The sequence below is a fragment of the Hibiscus syriacus genome, unplaced genomic scaffold (genome assembly GCF_006381635.1).
Source record: "Hibiscus syriacus cultivar Baekdansim isolate YM2019G1 unplaced genomic scaffold, ASM638163v2 tig00116970_pilon, whole genome shotgun sequence".
NCBI classification, from domain to species: Eukaryota; Viridiplantae; Streptophyta; class Magnoliopsida; order Malvales; family Malvaceae; genus Hibiscus; species Hibiscus syriacus.
This window is the reverse complement of record NW_024063494.1, coordinates 341,273-359,964: the sequence shown is the minus strand read 5'-3', so window position 1 is coordinate 359,964 and position 18,692 is coordinate 341,273. Positions and strand designations below refer to the sequence as shown.

Below are 18,692 nucleotides of genomic sequence, written 5' to 3'. Positions count from 1 at the left end.
CGGGGATTTAAACGGAAATCCCCATCGGGTAATAGGGAAAAATCACGAGGAAACGGATATTCCAGTTTAGCATAAACGGTTATTTAAACGGGTATCGGGACGGGTATATATATATTTAAATTAAATATATAAATATTATATATATTTTTTAATTTAAATTAAATTTATTAATATTATATGTATATATATATATATAATAATTATTTTTAATATTTATCGGGTCGGGTATCGGGGCGGGGATTCCCCGTCCCCGTTTAGCATAAACGGTTTTTCCACGTCCCCGTCTCCGTTTAACATAAACGGTTTTTTCCCGTCCCCATTTAATTCGATTTTCGATTTTTCCCTTTGAGTTCGGATTTTTTTGTCATCCCTACATATAGTTTGTTCTTTTTTGTTTAGGGCATGTTCTAATTTGATCATTAATTTAAAAATTAAAGATAAATAATCTTAATATCATTGATTTGTCTGGTTTAAGTTCTTTTACCGTCAACTCTTAATAAATGTGTGACATAGTTGAGATATTAAAATCAAATGAGAATTAATGGTTGATGGACTAAAATCAAATATATCAAAAATGTTAGAGGTTAAATCGAACGAATCAACATTGTTAAGGACTATATACCTTTAATTTTTAAATTTATGACTAAATAAACAAAGTAAACTATTCGCATAATTCATCCTAAAAATAACTTTTTAATAAACAATAACAATCAATAAAATCTTTTTTATTGGATGTCCTACACTTTTAGGATGAAAAACAAAGATATTTAAGTATTACTTAAAATTAAAAAATATTTAAATAATTAATTTAAGAATGGATATATAATTTAAAAATAAAATTTCTAATAATCTGATAATTTAGGAATTATTGCTAAAAACATCATTAAAGACTAAATTTATATCCCATAATTATTATACGATGACGATGCAGTTTCTGGTAAAGTGGAGATGATAATTTCTAATTATTTATGTCCGTCTACTTTTTGTTTTTTAGATTACATATAAACATAAAATTTCATGATGGAATAAATTTGTAAAATTTTAAGAAGAGTAAGTTTATAAAATTTTTAAAAAAATATGTGTTTGTCATTTAAGTATATTTTAAGTATATTTTAGGGTTTATCATTAAATTTTGAATTATTATAAATTTAAATATATTTTAGGGTTTGTTATTTATGTGTGTCAAAGAATAAAAATATTATGTGTTTGTCATTTATATTTATAGGTTTTAATTATGTCTTTTATTATGGTATTTTATATATTTTAAGATCTATGTTAATACTTAACTCAGATAATCCTTAGTTTATTTTATTATGTTTATTAGTGGACGTGTTTGTTTTATGTTTGTTGCTTATGTATAACTTAAGGTTGATGTCAGGTAGGTCTAACTGTGTAGTCTCCAGTTGATAATGGGTGTGGAGATAGATTTGAGAATATATCCGCGTGTACGAGTGTGAATTTAAAAAAATTTATCCATCATGAATGGTGGACAGATGGCAAATTTAAAAATATTATGTGGATATGAACTGAGAGAGGGGTATTTATACTCGACCCGCCCGTTTGCCATTGGGGGATGATGGAGAAAGAATTGACATCTTATTCCATAGCTACTTTTGCTCAACACCCCTAAGCTACTTTACCATAGTGGACCGACCACATTTTAATGCTTTTAGGAAAATGAACCCAATTATTCTATTCTTGCATCAATCATATTTTTATATTAAACTCTGAAACAGTAACTTATTGAATGTTTATTGACCATATTTCACGAAGCAGTGATATGAATTAGGGGAGATAGGACCAGGAGAAGGCCTGGTTTGGTTTTACATGTTTAATTCTAAATTTAGAAAATCAAAATAAAAATAAATGGAAGTTTAAAAACATTAAAAATTATGTTTTCGTTATTTTCATTAAATTTATTTTAGAAATGTGAAAAATACAAAAAATGCCGGATTTAGATTTTTTTACTTAATTTACACATATTCAAATCCTTTTAACAATATTTTTGACTTAATGGTACATAAAACCCTCCAATTTTTGCAAAAAGATAATAATATAATCCCTGAATTTGTTTTACACTCAGTTTGGTCTTTAAACTAATTTTTTAATATTTAATTTTGTATTATTTTTATATTTAATGTATTAAATATATTAATAATGATTTATATTTTATATGTTAAATTTAAATGTTTTCTTAATTTAAAAAAAATTAAATCTTTAAACTTTTTAAAATAATTAATTAGGTCCTTGAACTTAGTCAAAAAATAATAATTAAACACGTTTGTCACATCCTTATCTATCATATACTACAACAACAATATTAACCAAATATGTTTTATAATTTTTTAAAAATTCAAAATCAGAAAAGTATATTTTAAAAAAAATAGTTTTCTCTTATTGGTGTGTCGTTCATCTTTTTTTTCGTCTTTATTAATCAGCGACGGCATTAACTTTAATGTTGGTTACCGACTGCCTGTATTCTTTATTGTCTTTTTCTGTTTTATATCGTATCTTTACTTTCTTTTGATTTTTGATTTTTTATTTTCAATAAGTTTGTCTGTGTTGCACGTTTTCATCTACCTTTATGACACGTTTTGTTATATTTTTTTTGGCATTTTTCTAGGTTCTTTGGCCATTTTTTATTTATATTTTTTTTCTAAAGGTTGATTTAATATCGTCAAGACTGGTCAATATGACACTTATTTGATATTTTGTTGATCTTCTCTGCTTTAGACATTCGGATTGAATTTGAATACCTGATTTGTGTTCGTGGATAACTTTTCATATTGCTCGAGTCTGATTTGCGGTTTGTCGGTGGTCTTTCAATAGCTTGATCCCCTTTGGTGGTTCGTTTGCCGATGCAATCAAATTTGTTTGTATATATATTTGTTCAAGTTTCTTAGTTAGATTTAATCTTTCATTGTATGATCATAATGTGATCTTAAGTTACTAGTTTTGTTTCAATGATTATAGAAAAATTTTCTAATTATGTGCTTAATTTACGACTGTGATTGTAAATTGCGATTTTTATTATTTTAAATAAAATTAGTTGTTTCTATAAAAAAAACTCAAACTCAAAACTATTTTCTAAAAAAAATTAAAAAAAATTAAAACCAAATGAACCCGAATGTTGGTTGATATCATATAAATCTGAAAAAAAATGCTTTTTTTTGTTTTCTGATGTTTATTTAGAGAAAATATATTGTTTTGTAAAGCAGGAAAATAAAAGAAATTTTTGCATAATTTACTTTATCGATTTTAATTTGGTAAAATATTTTTCAAACCTTTATTATTTAATATTTTTGACATCCACAAATAATTATTGAAAAGCTTCGTCCAAGACCATTACTATTGTCGCACTTATTCTTCATCAACTATGATAATTAAAGTTATGATTTTTTAAATTATAAAATTAGAACTTAAATATAATAATAAAATTATATTTTAATTCGTAAAAAAATGTAAATCAAGTTAGGTCCTAGAAAAAAAAAATTCTGGCTGCCACGAATTGGACGTGAATTACTTGAAACTTCAATAGAATAAAATTGATAAAATAACTTAAAAATACTTGAAATGACTTAAAAATTCTCCACGTGAAAACTGAAGAAATAAAATTGGTTTGGCATTTGCTTTTTGATGCCGCATTCAGAAGATGCTCCTTCACTGCCATTCTCTTCATATTTCAATAATTCCTGCATAAATAGTTAAATACGACGCTGCTCTTCCACATCTTCGCCAAGTTGCCTTCTTCTCTTCAGTTATAGGAGGAGAAGAAGAAAAACGATTTTTTCTTCTTTCAAAACTATCAGTTGAAAGGAATGATGTTGAAGTTTTTTGCATGGTTCATAGTTTTGTCATGTGCAACTGCCCTTTCAAGCAGGAAGCTTGAAGGTTTTCCTTTACTAAAACCTCCAGACTTCAACCTCTCAGGATCCGTTGTTCAAGGACACGACGACACCCATGGTAAAAATAAGAATTCCATTGTTTTCATTTGTTGTGTGTTGAAATGGTCTTCCCTGAAACCAGTCGGAATTTCAGTGTTGAAGCATGCAGGTCTCAACAGCTCGGCAAAAGTGGACGAAAAGGACGAATACTACAAGCAACATTACAAAATTTTTCAGTCTGAGAAATCAAAGGGTGGAAAGGGTGCATACGGTGGTGCAAATGTTCCCCACCATCCCAACAAGAAAAACGCAGCTCCACCGCTCCTCAACCCACCTTGCTTTCTGTTCACTGTTGCGTTACATGCAATCTTCACCCTTATCCTATCATCTCCAGCTTTATTTCTCACCATCTTCTGACGATCACCTACATCCCCATAAGCAAAAGAAACAAGACCAACGACGATCCAATTTAGCGCCTGCTGAAGTTGAGGATCAGTGTCTTGATTTGAAGTCTTTCTTTCTTTTTTTAGTTGCAGCTTGTTCCTACTTTCTACCCATTTATTTATCGTTTAAATAAAGATTTTGTTATTTATATAACTGAGTATGAAGTAAGAAATCTCTATCGGCAATTGTTTATTTATACAAACATTCAGAATTGAGAAGATGGTTTTGTGGACAAGTCACTTAAAAGAGGACTTTGAAAATAACCCCCCAAAAAACAGAGGAATTAGAACTTCAGAGTTTGTTTCAAGATTGTGAAGCAGAAACAACTGCAGTTTGTGTAATCTAAACGAAGACACTCAAATTATAATCATTTCATGCCGACATCGATATTGAACCGAAATTAGTAATGCAACTTATGTCCAAAGTTCCCTTTTCCCTATGCATAAGCGTGTGGCTTGTAACTAGTAAAGCTTGAACATGTATGAAAGAATCGGTAAACGAAACGTTTAGCAGATCTGATATAAACCAGGTTCGGGATATATTGTTTCTATTTGTTGTGTTCCCCCCCCCCCCTTTAAAAGTCATAAAACAGCTTCTCAAACACTTTCATGTGTTCGGTTTGCAAGGAGATGGCAACTGATAAGCTCCCATCATTGTTGGGGCTTGGTAATACGAAAGATAACCCCTCGTACGGAATACCTCCGGGACCCATAAATATCGGCCGTCCCCAGCCGAAATCTGCATCATGGATTGGTAGCCTAACCCAGCTAGTAATCCCAAGGTTTGGACACTTGAAAGTATGTGCTCCTCGAACAAGGGCGGATAAATCTGGCTGAATCTCTAGGTAATCAAGGGCTGATCTTAGATATTCATCGTCCATCCGAGCCAACGCATCGTGAATACGGCTTGCAGCAAACCATGCTGGCTTTGACATTAGATCGCCTGCCACGGCGATTGGGGTAGCAGTGAAGATCACATTTCCAAAGTAACAAGGTGGAAGTGGGGGGCGCAACCTAGACCTTCCATCAGTGGCGATGTACAATTTGGTCCCTTGATCATCGGTAAGTCCACGAGCCTTGCAGACCGATCTCCACATGTGACCTGACAACATCTCGTATGAACTATAGTTAACATTGTTACCATCTTCCTTGCTCTTGGCTTTGAGTACATTGAGTTGTTCCCGGGTCAATCTGAAAATGGAGACTGATGTGCTTTCAGGACCTGTAGACTGGGGTGGACTGTTCAATGCAGGAGGAGGTTGATATTCAATGTGGTGGAATGCGGGTTGTGGAGGATCCCGGGCACGGAGAAGGGTCCGGTCGATGAACGGTGGAATCGTGAGGTCAAGACCACGAGCCATATCAGACCATGTATTGATAAAGTGGAGACCTGAAAATCCATCTGCTGCATGATGTTGCATTCCAACACCAAGTGATGCACCACCACATTTGAAATATGTGACCTGAACAGAATCAAAAACCAAAACCATGTTTAAAATAACTCCAGTTGTATTGACTGAAATCTATAATAATTGCTCCCAAAGTTGTTCAACAAATAAATGAATTTCATTTCTTAAAATGATGATTAGCCGAATTTCACTCAAGATCAAAGGCCTAGAAATATACTATTAGATTAGACATATATTAGGTTTCCACTAGCGAATTGGTTGGTGGTAGGCAAACCAACAAAGCTCAACCGATAATGACACAACTCGCAACTGACCCGACCAAAGGTTAGCTCCTACAGCATTCACATACGCACCAAGTCATGCTAGCCCACAAAAAGTTGGGATGCTTAGGCAGGGCAGCCAACAAACAAGTCAAATATAATCAACGGTACTAATAAAAAAAAGATGTATGAGGTGAAAACACATTACCTGCAAAACCAAGAGTGGATAAGTGGAGATGCCACCGGAATAATCAACGGTTGGAATGAGTTGCCTGAGCTCCAAGGTGGGTGCAAAATCACCGAAGTCATCGATCACGGAAGTAGTTTCAGCCTCGACAAAGAGCACCCCTTCGGCATTGCAATCGATCTCGATCCTTCCATCATCGTCCCTCTTCAGCCGCCCCGCCATGGGGTAAAACGGCACCAGTGCCTTGCTCAGTGCCTCCTTCATCACCTGCGGGTCAAAGAAATTGGCCGCTCCCGTCGGACTGTAGAAGTAAACGCTGGGGGTGTGGAACCTGGGGACCACCAAGTCCACGTTGGCGTTCCACAGGCTCCTCCGTGGGGTCTCCCCCGCCGGCTGTACCATTGTCGATTCTTTCACGTCTACAATCATGGTTGTGGTGCTGGTGGGGTCCACGGGAAGAAAGAGGATTTGTTGCTTCTTCTGCCTACAAATGAGAGCCTTGATTGAGTAAATGATAATAAATGGGACAAACAAGCTGATTATACAGAATTCTCCCGAGGCATTCAAGAAAATGGAACTCAAAAACCCAAGGAAGCAGGGGGCCGGAAACTTGTGCCGTTTCTTGTACCTGATACGTCTCCGACGACACAGGGACGGCTGGGGTACGTACCGGAGACGTGCCACGGTGGCAGGGTACGGCTGAACGACACCGGAGACGTTTCACCGAGTCTTGGGGACGTTTCGGGGACGACATGTGACTTTTACATGCGTCCCCAGGATATTTTCGTCATTTTACAATAAAAAAAAACAAGAAAAGCATAAGCTTTCTGCAATAATACAAAACCTAGTATTGGAGCTTTCGGCATCAATTGCTTCTGCTTCTTGAGCTTTTCAACAGCAATCGACAGCAACTGCTTTTGCTTCTTTTACCAATCAAGTACACTGCTGGGATAAACTTGAACAAGTCAGATTTTTCTGTTGCTCTTTTGATGTAAGTATTTCAAGATCTAGCTGTATCTTTTTTGTGCCAATATCTTCAGACTTCAGTTGGGTTCTCAAGTGTTGCATCATGAGCTATTAGTGATAAGGCAATTTGGAATCCAATTTTGTTGCATTATGTTATTGTTCTCCATAAACAATCCTCACCCTCAAATGGTCGCTACGAAAACTTAAAAAGGGAATTCATAACTTTTCCTTTTTTAATATTTTAGTTTCAAGGAGATTTAGAACTTAGAAATATTCTCTGTTTCGTTTTCACTTTAACAACATGCGTGTTCTGAAGGTATAAAGCTACGGATAGAATTTATAAATATTTACGACTCACGAGCCTGAAAAAGGGTTGCTCACCACACTATTGCGTATTAAACAACTGAACGATGGAGCATATATATAATTATAAATACGTGTGTATGTATTGGAACTATCCAGATTCTATTTTTTGTAACTTTTGATGCAATGTCTTGTATAACTTCAAGGTTACATGATTACTCAATACACATTAGTTGCTTTCTATGTTGGTTTTCATTTTTTTAGTAGTAGCAGTTTTGATTTATCAAGAACAAAAAACAGAGTATAACAAATTTCATATTCGAAATAGGATATAACGAAATCTATTTTTGGAGATCTTTTTTCAATTCGAAGCAAAACAGATTGATGGTTGTTTATTACGTGGTTATTAAGAGAGTTTAACTATATCATTATTTCCATTTTCTGCCAAATAATGTACTTAGAGCACGGTTATTAAAGAGAGTTAAACTCGATTGATGATGCTTATTACATGGTTATTACATGGTTATCATTTTATAATGTACTTAGAGCATATTAGACATTATCAGGAATGTTTTAAATTTGAATGGAAAATGTAGTTTATGGGAAAAACGTCCCATAATATTAGACATATTATTATTTAATAAATAAATTATATAAAATAAATTTTACATGAGTTATTTAATAGTAGTTTATATGTAACTTATATTCACATATCTTTTCGCCTTTTATATTTACATGCTTTGTTTTCAATTACATTCAATTGATGCATGATATTTAAACTCATTTAATTTTTTTATGTAAACAGGTTAATTTAGTATAAATATGGCATCTTAAAGTGGTAGTGGGACTGGAAGTAATAGTGGGAGCGAGTCAATTTCAATGTCCCAAAATGAGAATTTATCTTCATTGTGGAATTATATGACAAAGATAGAAAAGCGAGGGACTGTTGGAGGAACTTGGAATTTTCGTTGCAACATTTGCGGCGAAACTCGTAATGGAAGCTATACTAGGACAAAGGCACATTTGCTTCAAATTTCAGGTGAAGGAGTTGCAATTTGCAAAAAGGTAACTAGAAATCAAAAACTTGAAATGGTAAGGTTGGTAGAAGAGTGGGAGAATAGAAAGAAACAAGAAGTAACTCGAGAAGTTTCTTTGCCCTCTCAATCTTCAGCTGGAATTAAGATTGATTCTTCTTCTAAGAAGAGAAAACCTAGCTTGTCACCTCTTGCTAGAGCATTCGACATGAATACGAGAGCCCAATTAGATGAAGAAATTGCAAGAATGTTCTACACCGGTGATTTGCCCTTTAATCTTGCTAGAAATCCTCATTATCATAGGGCTTTCACTTTTGCTGCAACTCACAATATTACTGGTTATGTTCCCCCTGGTTATAATAAATTGCGAACCACATTGCTCCAAGAAGAAAAAAATAATGTTGAGAAGCTCTTGCAACCGATTAAAGCAACATGGAAAGAAAAAGGATTAACTATTGTGTGTGATGGTTGGAGTGATCCAACAAGAAAGCCTCTCATTAATTTCATGGCTACTTCTGGAAATGAGCCTATGTTTCTTAAAGCTGTGAATTGTTTTGGTGAAGTCAAAGATAAGTTTTTCATTGCTAATTTGATGAAAGAAGTGATTGATGAGGTTGGTCATCAAAATGTGGTGCAGATTATTACTGACAATGCAGCTAATTGCAAGGGGGCAGGAGAGATTATTGAGAGCATGTATCCTCATATTTATTGGACACCGTGTGTTATCCATACACTTAATCTTGCCTTGAAGTATATTTGTTCAGCAAAAAATGTCAAGGGAAATGAGGAAACATATGACTTGTGCCATTGGATTACCGATATTCATGGGGATGCCGTACAAATCAAGAATTTTATCATGAACCACAATATGAGATTGGTAATCTTTCAAAGATTTAGTCCTCTTAGGTTACTTTCAGTTGACGATACTCGTTTTGCTTCGATCATTGTGATGCTTAAGAGGTTTAAGCTCATCAAACAAGGACTTCAAGCAATGGTCATTAGCGACGAATGGAATTCTTATAGGGAGGATGACATGGTGAGAGCAAACTTTGTGAAAGAAAAGCTTGTGAGTGATGATTGGTGGGATAAAATAGCTTACATCCTTGATTTTACAAAGCCCATCTATGACATGCTTAGAGTATGTGACACCGATAAGCCATGTCTTCATTTGGTATATGAGTTGTGGGATTCCATGATTGAGAAAGTGAAGTGTGAAATTTACAAGAAGGAAAAATGTCCTCTTTCAGACTTCAGTCCTTTTTATCATGTTGTTTATGGGATTCTTATAGCTCGTTGGACAAAGAGTTATACTTCTCTTCATTGCCTAGCTCATTCACTAAATCCAAGGTACATATATAACTTTGTTCGTTTTGAATTTTATATTTTCATCTCCTAGTTCTTTGATGCTATGTATAATTTTCTTTTTAATATGTTGAAGGTTTTATAGTGATGGTTGGCTAAGCGAGGATCCTTGTAGAGTTGCTCCTCATAGAGATGGTGAAATATCTCGAGATAGAGTGAAATGTTTTCGTAGGTTATTTCCAAATGATGATGATTATGACAAAGTCTTGGATGAATTTGCTTGTTTCTCACTTAAGCTCGAGCCTTTTGAAGATTTGATGTCTCTTACAAAGAGGTATTCTTCGGATCCGAAAAGTTGGTGGGCTAACTTTGGTGCTGAAATTCCATTGCTTCAATCTTTGGCTTTCAAAGTGCTTGGACAACCTACGTCATCCTCTTGTTGTGAAAGAAATTGGAGCACTTATTCTTTTATTCACTTACTTAGGAGGAATAAGTTAAATCCGAGTCACACCGAAGATTTAGTTTACATCCACTACAATCTTCGTCTTTTATCAAGGAGTTCTTGTCAATATGAGGATGAGAAAACCAAGATGTGGGATGTTGGTGGAGATGCTTTTGATTCATTGGGAGATGTTGGGTATTTAGAGTTTGCCGAACTCTCGCTTGATGAGTCGGATTTAGAGAGTCAGTTAATCTCAGAAGATGTTAACAATGTTTGATTTGAGTTTAATATTTTTCTAGACTTAATATTATGGTTTGAGTCTTAAGATTTGACACTTTAATATTATGATTTTATTATGGATTTTATTATTCTAGAGTTAATATTATGGTTTGAATCTTGAAATTTGACATTTTAATATTGTTGTTTGTTTATGGATTTTCCTGCTATAAATTTAATATTGTTGTTTGAGTCTTGATATTTGACATTATTTATGATTTTTTTATATATATTTATAATTTTAAAATTATTTTATATGTCGTACCCTTATCGTCCCCGTACCTTATAATTTTCAAAATTATCGTTTCTCGTCTCCGTCCCCGTATCCGTATCCGTGCAACATAGCAAAAACCACGGCGATTCAACGACATGACATACGATATACATAAAAGCAAACAATGAAACATGAAGGAAAACCAGAAAGGAAAAAAGATTAACTAAGAAGCATGATTGTTCAAGGGAACCGGAAAAACAAACCTGAAAATGAAAGCAAATGCAAAGGATGATGAAGAAGAAGAAAATGGTAAGATGGATGAGGAATTGGCAAATGTTTGAAACAATATATAAGCGTGGAAAAGGCAAAGGCTTCCTTTGTCACTCGCCTACTCCGGCCTGCTGACATTGACTATTAACCCTTCTCCACCTCAGTTTCCCACCTATCCTACTTCTTTCATTTCTCGGTCTCACCCTAAAACTTATAAAATATATATTTTATTATCCAATAAATATATCATTTCAAAAGAATAATTTTACAAGAATCAAACCATGATCTGATTAAAGAGATGAAGATCATTCTTAGACATTTCAAACTTTAACATCGAGTATTTAAGTGTTAATTATTAAATATTTTTTAAAATATATTATCACTTATAATCATTTTAAATTAATAAAAAAATATTTTATTAGACGTAAACACGACGATGAAAAGTATGAATTATTTCTAAATAAATACTAAAACAGAAAGTATAGAAAGAGAAAAAAATGATTTGTACCCACGAACCAAACGCATGAGATAAAGTACTCTTATTGCTTGATAACTTGTTCTTACTTATAGGTTGAGGGTTTGGGATTATCTCAGTAAAAGCGACTAATATACGATATTACCGGATATATTAAAAAATATTTAATAAATTCGGTTTAGCGCTACTTATTATGTTGACAAACTAATAATGTTTTAGGTAGAAAACATGAAAAACTATTAAAAAATTTGATAACTGGTTAACTTTGGTTATCGGTAAGTATCGATACATATATATAAGTGTTCATACTTATTCCATTGTGGAAAACATTAATTTAAGGTTATTTTTTAGTGAGTTTTAAGATATTAATTTAGTAATTATACACGTCTAATGGTTTATTTTTATGTTACGATATATATTATTATTAAATTAAAAATAATAAACATAGATATTACATATTTATTATTATCTTTGGTTAAAATTGTTAAATTTAAATTCTAAATAATATTTTATAAAATATCAAAACAATCAAATAATTTTTTGTGTAAATGAAATTATTAAATTAATATTGTAGGTAGAAAACATGAAACACTATTAAAAAATTTTGAAACATAAATTACATAACTTTCAACAAAGTATCGATACATTTTTATAAAAAGTATCTATACATTTTTATAAAAAGTATATATACTTTCAACATATCAGGTAAAATTTACCGGTTTTATCATAATGAAATTGGTTTTGTCATATTTTTACCTGTTATATTGTAAAATATCGATCCTTTTTAAAAAGGATCGATACATTACAATATAACAAGTAAAACTATGATGTAATAGGTAGCGCTTATATAATGTAATAGGTAGTGCTTATATAATAAAATAGGTTAATTACTGGAAACATTATCAAACACAATAACATATTAGGTACCGCTTATATACTGTAATAGGTAGCGCTTATATAATGTAATAGGTAGCGCTTATATAATAAAATAGGTTAATTACTGGAAACATTATCAAGCACTTCAACATATCCGATAAATTTTATTGGCTTTGTCATAATGAAACTGGTTTTGTTATATTTTTACTTGTTATATTATAAAATATCAATATATTTTTATAAAGTATTGATACTTTATAGGCGCTATTACTGCTTTACTTTTAAATTCCAAAAGTGTCGATACTTATTTAAATGGAATCGACACTTTCAACATATCCGGTAGGTAGTTTAATGTAATAAGTAGTGCCTATTTTTTTTACCGTTTACATTATTATACTTGATAATGTTTCCAGTAAATAACCGGTTATGTTATCTTTTTTAGTGAGTTTTAAGATATTAATTTAGTAATTATACACGTCTAATGGTTTATTTTTATGTTACGATATATATTATTATTAAATTAAAAATAATAAACATAGATATTACATATTTATTATTATATTTGGTTAAAATTGTTAAATTTAAATTTTAAATAATATTTTATAAAATATCAAAATAATCAAATAATTTTTTGTGTAAATGAAATTATTAAATTAATATTGTAGGTGGAAAACATGAAACACTATTAAAAATAATCGGTTATGTTATTTTTTTAGTGAGTTTTAAGATATTAATTTAATAATTATACACGTCTAATGGTTTATTTTTATGTTACGATATATATTATTATTAAATTAAAAATAATAAACATAGATATTACATATTTATTATTATCTTTGGTTAAAATTGTTAAATTTAAATTCTAAATAATATTTTATAAAATATCAAAACAATCAAATAATTTTTTGTATAAATGAAATTATTAAATTAATATTGTTGGTGGAAAACATGAAACACTATTAAAAAATTTTGAAACATAAATTACATAACTTTCAACAAAGTATCGATACATTTTTATAAAAAATATATATACTTTCAACATATCAGGTAAAATTTACCGGTTTTATCATAATGAAACTGGTTTTGTCATATTTTTAACTGTTATATTGTAAAGTATCGATCCTTTTTATAAAAAGGATCGATACTTTACAATATAATAGGTAAAACTATGATGTAATAGGTAGCGCTTATATAATGTAATAGGTAGCGCTTATATAATGTAATATGTAACGCTTATATAATAAAATAGGTTAATTACTGGAAACATTATCAAGCACAATAACATATTAGGTACCGCTTATATAATGTAATAGGTAGCGCTTATATAATAAAATAGGTTAATTACTGGAAACATTATCAAGCACTTCAACATATCCGATAAATTTTATCGGCTTTGTCATAATGAAACTGGTTTTGTCATATTTTTACTTGTTATATTGTAAACTATCGATACTTTATAGGCGCTATTACTACTTTTCTTTTAAATTCCAAAAATGTCGATACTTATTTAAATGGAATCGACACTTTCAACATATTCGGTAGGTAGTTTAATGTAATAGGTAGCGCCTATTTTTTTACCATTTACATTATTATACTTGATAATGTTTCCAGTAAATAACCGGTTATGTTATCATTGGTAATTCCAAAAGTGTCGATACTTATTTAAATGGAATCGATACTTTCAACATATCTGGTAAGTAGTTTAATGTAATAACTATCGCCTATTTTTTTTACCGTTTACATTATTATACTTGATAATGTTTCCAGTAAATAATCGGTTATATTATCATTGGTAATATTTTAAGAGTTTACATAATATATTGTAATAACAAATTAAATAATTAACATATTTTATTATATAAGCACTACCTATTACGTTATATAAACGCTACCTAATATGTTATTGTGCTTGATAATATTTCTAATAATTAACCTATTTTATTATATAAGCGCTACCTATTACATTATATAAGTTTTACCTAATATGTTATTGTGTTTGATAATGTTTCCAGTAATTAACTTTTTTATTATATAAGTGATACCTATTATATTATATAAACGGTACTTAATATGTTAATGTGCTTGATAATGTTTCCGGTTAAATGATATAACATAATCGATCTAAATTTTAACCGATCACACTATTTTTTAACTTTTTTTAAACGTCGCACTGCAGAACTTCCGTGAGGGTTTGGTCCCTCTACTCCACCGAAAAAGAAGGAACCCGACAACATTTGAGGTTTGACCAAAAACAGATCAGCTCTCCTAATATTCCCTTCAAGACTAATCTGCCAAACGTCAAACGTGTCATTACTCAATTGAGTCAAAAAGTTGTAATTGAGTTGTTTTCTGTTTCTTATTTTAAATTATCTTATTCATTATTTTTGCCAACTCTGACATCATAATATATCAAATATAATTTAAAATTATAAAATAAACTCACAATATTTTTTTTTATTTGGATGATAAAATATTGATAAGAGTATAAAAGAGTCCATACTTAAGAAGACGGCCTGACGCTTCATTCACCAACCGGACAGCATATAGGTTAGAGCCCTTAAGGCCTCATATGGTGTCCATGGAGATCCACTCATCTATGCTACTGACTGCTCACGTAGAACCTCTAGTTGGTCCCATAATTGGAGGAGCTTTCTCTCTAGTCTGAAGATACGCAAAATAGGTGATGGGAAGGAAACGCTCTTTTGGAAGGATAATTAGTTGGGAAAACCAATTTATCAAAACCCAAACGTGGCCACTCATCTTGTTGATGACCACATTAAAGTGAGTGAGTTCAGTACGAGCGATCTTCACTGGGATGTCAACAAAATCTGTGTTGCTCCCTATAGAAGTGGCGAATAAAATAATGGGCTATCCGTTGCCTAGGTTCTCGAAGATGATTGATACTTATGTTTGGCAGCATACGTCTAATGGAAAATTCACCACTCATTAAACTTATCTCTCCCTCACAATCGAGGATTCAGATGTTTTTTCGACTAATTTCTCTTGGATTTGATGTTTGCCAATTATTCCAAAGTGGAAGTATTTTATTTGGCTTGCTTGGAGAGATAGATTACCCACCAACTCCCTAAGAGCTTCTTGGGGCTTATCGAGCTCCTCTAGCTGCTCAAATTGTGGTCACCTTATGGAAAATCTGCATTATATCCTACGAGACTGCCTTGTAGCTCAAAATACTTGGAACCGGTTCGTCGAAGACTCAAGGCGGGGCACTTTCTTTGCCCAGGATTTGCAGACGTGGATTTTCGAGAACCTGGATACGTCAAAGAATTCCCTCCTTTGGGTCACCCGTTTCGCCTGCACTATTTCGAACTTCTGGAAAGAGAGATGTGAAAAATCTTTGAACCGGATGATTACGCTTATGACGAGGACAGATTCTGGTGGTCCGTTAAAGCATCCACAAACGAGCTTTTGCGGATTAATAATATTGCCGCTGGGACTTCGAAAACAATTCTGCTGGTAGCATGGTCTCCTCCAATCAGCGACTTTGTGAAATTGAATACGGAAGGAGCTAGCCAAGGCAACTCGGGTATAACCGGGGCAGGCGGTATTCTAAGGAATGAAGCTGGACAGTGGATCAAAGGGTTTGCGGTACATTTGAGAGCTTGCTCGAGCATAGTGGCTGGACTCTACGCCATACAAATTGGACTCTAACTTGCTTGGAAATATGGCTATAGTGTCCTCGTGTGTGAAGTTGACGCGAAGGTGGTTTTCCAACTCATTGAAGATGGAGATTGTTTCCTTCACCCTTTGGGACCTATCATTTAGGACATTCGCAACATCAAAGCTCGGAATCGAATCCTTAATTTCCAACATACTTACCATGAAGGCAACTTTTGTGCTGATGCCCTCTAAAAAATGGGGTGCGTGGTGGAAAAGGAGATCGCAATCTTTGACTCCCCACCTTCAGAGGTTCATAGTTTCTTGGATGCAGACATGAGAGGTGTTTCTTTCCCTCGAGTTTTTACTTTGCATTAATTTACTCGCTTTCCCGTATGTAACAAAAAAGAGTATAAAAGATTTTGGAAATGATGAAATGAAAGAATTTACAAACAATTGTAGTCAAATGACCAAATTGAATAAAATATAATGTTAAAAGTCTAAATAAAAGATAGAGTACATTTTAGTAAAAAAATAAAAATTGAAGTTACATAGGTATTTTATAGTGAAAAATTGAGGGACTAAATTGAAAAATAGAAAAATTGTTATCTAAAAGAGAAATTGAAAGTACATATGTATTCTACTATGGTTTGGGAGCATATGGTTCAAATTGGGTTAAAAATACACTTAAAATGAAAGATGAATTGAATGAATAATGAAATCAGTGACTATTTTGTAAAACTGTCAAATTTTTTGTTTTTCGAGTAACTCAAAATTTCTAAATTTCAACTCGAAAATAAAATAAATAATTTGAGTTGACTCGAATAATTTGGATAACTCGAAATTTAAAAAAAAAATCAATTTTTCGAGTCGAATTTTGCTCAACCATGTTATTATAAGTATACATATAGCAGAAAATAAATAAATTGTGTTGATTGTTCAACGAATTGATTAATTACAAACCCCCAAAAAAAATATTTGCGTGTATATATTTACTTAAGAATGATGATGGCTTAATACACTTAATTTCCCCATATTCAACCCTTAAATTACCCTTCTCCCCTGTATTGCGACCAGCAGCAGCTTTTATGAATGGATATATATGTTCATGGTTTTATCTTTTAGGAAATGACTATATGTTTTTCTTTACCATATTGTTTTTAACAAAACAAATATATATTGCACATATCTTATTCTATGTTGATTTCACCTCAATTTCTTTTCCACTTGCAAATTATTAAATGTTTTGTATGCCCCCAAGGGAGAGCTAGCTCCCAAAATGCATAAAAATGTTGCTGAATATCCATGGGGCTAATCAGAAATATGCACGGCACACTCGACGTGCATTTCAAGATAGTTATTGGCAGGAGACTCACCATAGATGCAACGATTACGGTGGAGCATAATTTTGATGGTTCTGGCATATCATTACAAAAAGCTGAAAATTGAATGTTTTTGACGTCTAAAGCTCAACCCCCATCAGACGTGTGGGGAACTTGTCACATAATCCCTACTGTTTAGGTTCATTGGTAAATGTAGGTCATCTTTTTGATTGCTTACTTTAAGAAATTCTGTGCTTAGAAGAGTAATGGATTATGCTGATTCTAGTGTAGTTAATGTAAGTAAAAACCAGCCATAAGTTAATAAAGATATGTATACTCGACAGAGCTAGTTCATGTAGTAGAATTTGCGGCTATTATCAATTGCCTATGACGTTCCTCTTTAATTTTATTGGAACTCTTGGTGTTATGCCTTTCTCATCTCATTTTCATCGTTTCTTCCCTGAACCACCGAACCACAGGGAGTCCACCCATGTGACAGAAGAAGAAGCATCTGCGAATATCATTCTCTCTTTCCTGCAATCGATTTGTCTCAGGTAACTACTTGCTCTCAATTCTCAGTTTCAACAATGGAAGAGTGCAAGAATTTTTGTTGTGTTTTTCCCGTTCAGATGGAAAGCGAAGATGATGTTTTATGGGTAGCTGACACCCCACAAAAGAAGACGTTGTAGCCAGAGGAATGCAGTTTCTGATCTGGTGAGTGGCCCGTTTCTTCCTGATGTTCATATTTTCCCTGCATGTTGGATCAACATAACAAAGAAATGCAAGTGTATGCCAGAACTGAACTGCCCCATGACTAGATTATACATAACATTTCCTGCAGGCTGTTGACGCGGAAGGAGATGGAAACTGCAGTCGTTTCGCACGGCGGATTTTTGTACCATACCTTAAGTATCCTGCAACAAATAACTATCCTGGAACATTCCCTAGCGGCCTTGATCTTCCGAGTGCTGAGAAACTTTCAGTTTGACATCCACAACATTTAAATGGAAATATAGATGCCATGCTTCACCCTTGTCTTTCGCTATCACATCTATTTTCTTTTCAGAGGTCCGGATCCGATGTAGTTCTTTTAAAAAAAATATTCCAAAATCATTGTAATTTGTGAAGAGCAATAAATAATTAATAATGTAATATCAGTTGGCGGAGTGAAACGAGATACTAGATTCTTTAAGTAAGGTTAGAAGTTTAAACCCTGACTTTTACGAATAGAATAAATTGAGTAGGGAGGGATCGTCCTCGCCTATACAGTACCAGATCTGAATTAATCGATCGATAAATTAGATGTGAATGATTAATTAAAAAAATCAATAATCTAATATATAGATGCAAATTTATGGATCCATCACCAGATGCCTTTGGTGAGAGTCCTACTTTATTGGTTCCAAAAAATGAA

The 18,692-nt window shown here is 32.6% G+C and overlaps 3 protein-coding genes across 3 annotated transcripts; 2 read left to right on the top strand and 1 right to left on the bottom strand.

Annotated features, from left to right (window-relative positions):
- Positions 1-3,716: 3,716 nt before the first annotated feature.
- LOC120191512 lies at positions 3,717-4,433 on the top strand. Its single transcript, XM_039194454.1, has 2 exons — positions 3,717-3,963; positions 4,039-4,433. Exons 1-2 carry the CDS (start codon positions 3,819-3,821, stop codon positions 4,299-4,301), a joined length of 408 nt encoding a protein of 135 aa, XP_039050385.1. The 5' UTR covers positions 3,717-3,818; the 3' UTR covers positions 4,302-4,433.
- A 466-nt stretch (positions 4,434-4,899) lies between these two features.
- LOC120191637 (shikimate O-hydroxycinnamoyltransferase-like) lies at positions 4,900-11,041 on the bottom strand. The gene is made up of 3 exons (XM_039194546.1): positions 10,984-11,041; positions 6,205-6,667; positions 4,900-5,790 (listed from the first exon to the last, which is right to left on the bottom strand). Exons 2-3 carry the CDS (start codon positions 6,610-6,612, stop codon positions 4,903-4,905), a joined length of 1,296 nt encoding a protein of 431 aa, XP_039050477.1. The 5' UTR covers positions 6,613-6,667; positions 10,984-11,041; the 3' UTR covers positions 4,900-4,902.
- Positions 6,695-10,507, top strand: LOC120191586. Its single transcript, XM_039194520.1, has 4 exons — positions 6,695-6,876; positions 7,082-7,174; positions 8,289-9,833; positions 9,925-10,507. Exons 1-4 carry the CDS (start codon positions 6,695-6,697, stop codon positions 10,505-10,507), a joined length of 2,403 nt encoding a protein of 800 aa, XP_039050451.1.
- Positions 11,042-18,692: the final 7,651 nt, after the last annotated feature.

Bases quoted from the DNA above. Each gene is read 5' to 3' on its own strand.
- LOC120191637 (XM_039194546.1), bottom strand. From the start codon at position 6,612: ATGATTGTAGACGTGAAAGAATCGACAATGGTACAGCCGGCGGGGGAG. The intron at 5,791-6,204 runs GTAATGTGTTTT...GATTCTGTTCAG, and splicing joins ATCCACTCTTGGTTTTGCAG to GTCACATATTTCAAATGTGG.
- LOC120191512 (XM_039194454.1), top strand. From the start codon at position 3,819: ATGATGTTGAAGTTTTTTGCATGGTTCATAGTTTTGTCATGTGCAACT. The intron at 3,964-4,038 runs GTAAAAATAAGA...TCGGAATTTCAG, and splicing joins AGGACACGACGACACCCATG to TGTTGAAGCATGCAGGTCTC.
- LOC120191586 (XM_039194520.1), top strand. From the start codon at position 6,695: ATGATAATAAATGGGACAAACAAGCTGATTATACAGAATTCTCCCGAG. The intron at 7,175-8,288 runs GTAAGTATTTCA...GGCATCTTAAAG, and splicing joins TTTTCTGTTGCTCTTTTGAT to TGGTAGTGGGACTGGAAGTA. The intron at 9,834-9,924 runs GTACATATATAA...AATATGTTGAAG, and splicing joins GCTCATTCACTAAATCCAAG to GTTTTATAGTGATGGTTGGC.